Below are 1429 nucleotides of genomic sequence, written 5' to 3' on the forward strand. Positions count from 1 at the left end.
TGGTAACTTGGAATGCTCGAGGTCCTATAAACGAGCTAAACCGATTTAGAGTCTCGTACAACCTTGACTTTTGGGGGCGAACCAAAGAGAAGGATTTTAAATAAATACAGTACCTCACCTTAGCGGGAATATGCATACATGTAGATACATGTATGTAAGGGCGCAACGGATATCTATTAGATACATGTAGTAAAAAAATGTTCAAGCTTGGATTACACGATCTTTATCACTCTATCACCAAATTCACTACTAAAGTCCAACAAATTCACTGCCATTTTGATAGTTCCCAATTGCTATGAGGCTAGTCTAATAGATATTTTAGCCCATACACCAAGGCTGTTTCCTGGAGGACCTTAGCGATGGACCCAGGGAACCTATAGGAGGTTGTCACTGGCAACAGAACACGCCTTCTCTATTCGATTTTGGCCAGATTGCAATTATGTCATATTCGGTTGCTATTTGCATTGGCAGATCGCAACCTCATAATGAACTAGCGGTTACCATACCGCGGCCTAAATTAGCTATGAAGTAACTACATTTTAACTCCGGCAGCGACTACGCATATAAATGCCATTATGGTGGCCACAGCATCTTGTACCATAGGCTCGGAGTTCGTAACACTGCAAATAATTGTATGTATTTAAAGCCCTAACTACTACGTACTGTATCCAATCCACGCCCATTCCTACAGTTTCATAGTAGATAATCAAATTACAAAAGAAGTGAATCTAGTCCACGAGAAACCATTGGCTAGTTATCAGTGGCGAAATCCTTTGGTGACAATCTTTTGCCAGGGAACCAACCAATACCCAAGTTATATTTTGAATTTTACCGCCCTTGCCTTAATACGCCAAATGAACAAACCCTGTTGAAAGAAGGATCCCCGACGCCACGTTTCAGGTTGCAGCAACCTACCCTGATCTCGGCTTCCTGCTGTGTTGAGTGGTGACCTAAGTGTGTCAGCAAACGAGCTCAGAGTCAGAGATGTAAGGGGGGAACGTACAACTTGGTCTTCCTCAATCGTGGGTTGGTATTGCTTGTTCGCGTAATCATCGGCATGTACGAAGTTCAGAGCGTCCATGCCAGATGGAGAATCCACACTATAGCCCTTGATGATGTCTGTAGGAAATGTTTGCCTTAGTAAAATACATGGTGGGCATGTTTATAAAGTGAGGGGTAGCTACGGTATCTGTGAGTGATGATCGCACCCTACCACCCGACGTTAGCTATATCAAGAGAATGTATATGTGGGTAGATAATAAGTACATACATTCTCTTTGGCTTGTGCGATATCTTGATCCACAACGCTTTCTGGAGTATCGGGGTTGTACGTGACGACATAGCTAGTGTACTCGCGTTCGGCAGGAGCAGAAGCTATAGCAGCACCACCGGCAGCAAGGAGAAGGAGGGCAGTCAAAGAGAACTTCAT

At 43.7% G+C, this 1429-nt stretch overlaps 1 protein-coding gene across 1 annotated transcript; it reads right to left on the minus strand.

The window, feature by feature from the left end:
* Positions 1-911: 911 nt before the first annotated feature.
* On the minus strand, positions 912-1429 carry LAJ45_10657 (uncharacterized protein; the record flags this gene model as incomplete). Its single annotated transcript, XM_046120174.1, has 4 exons — positions 912-950; positions 1004-1119; positions 1185-1209; positions 1271-1429. 4 exons carry the CDS (start codon positions 1427-1429, stop codon positions 912-914), a joined length of 339 nt encoding a protein of 112 aa, XP_045966678.1.

This window comes from Morchella importuna (assembly GCF_003444635.1).
Source record: "Morchella importuna strain M04M26 chromosome Unknown Morimp01GS048, whole genome shotgun sequence".
Lineage (NCBI taxonomy): Eukaryota > Fungi > Ascomycota > Pezizomycetes > Pezizales > Morchellaceae > Morchella > Morchella importuna.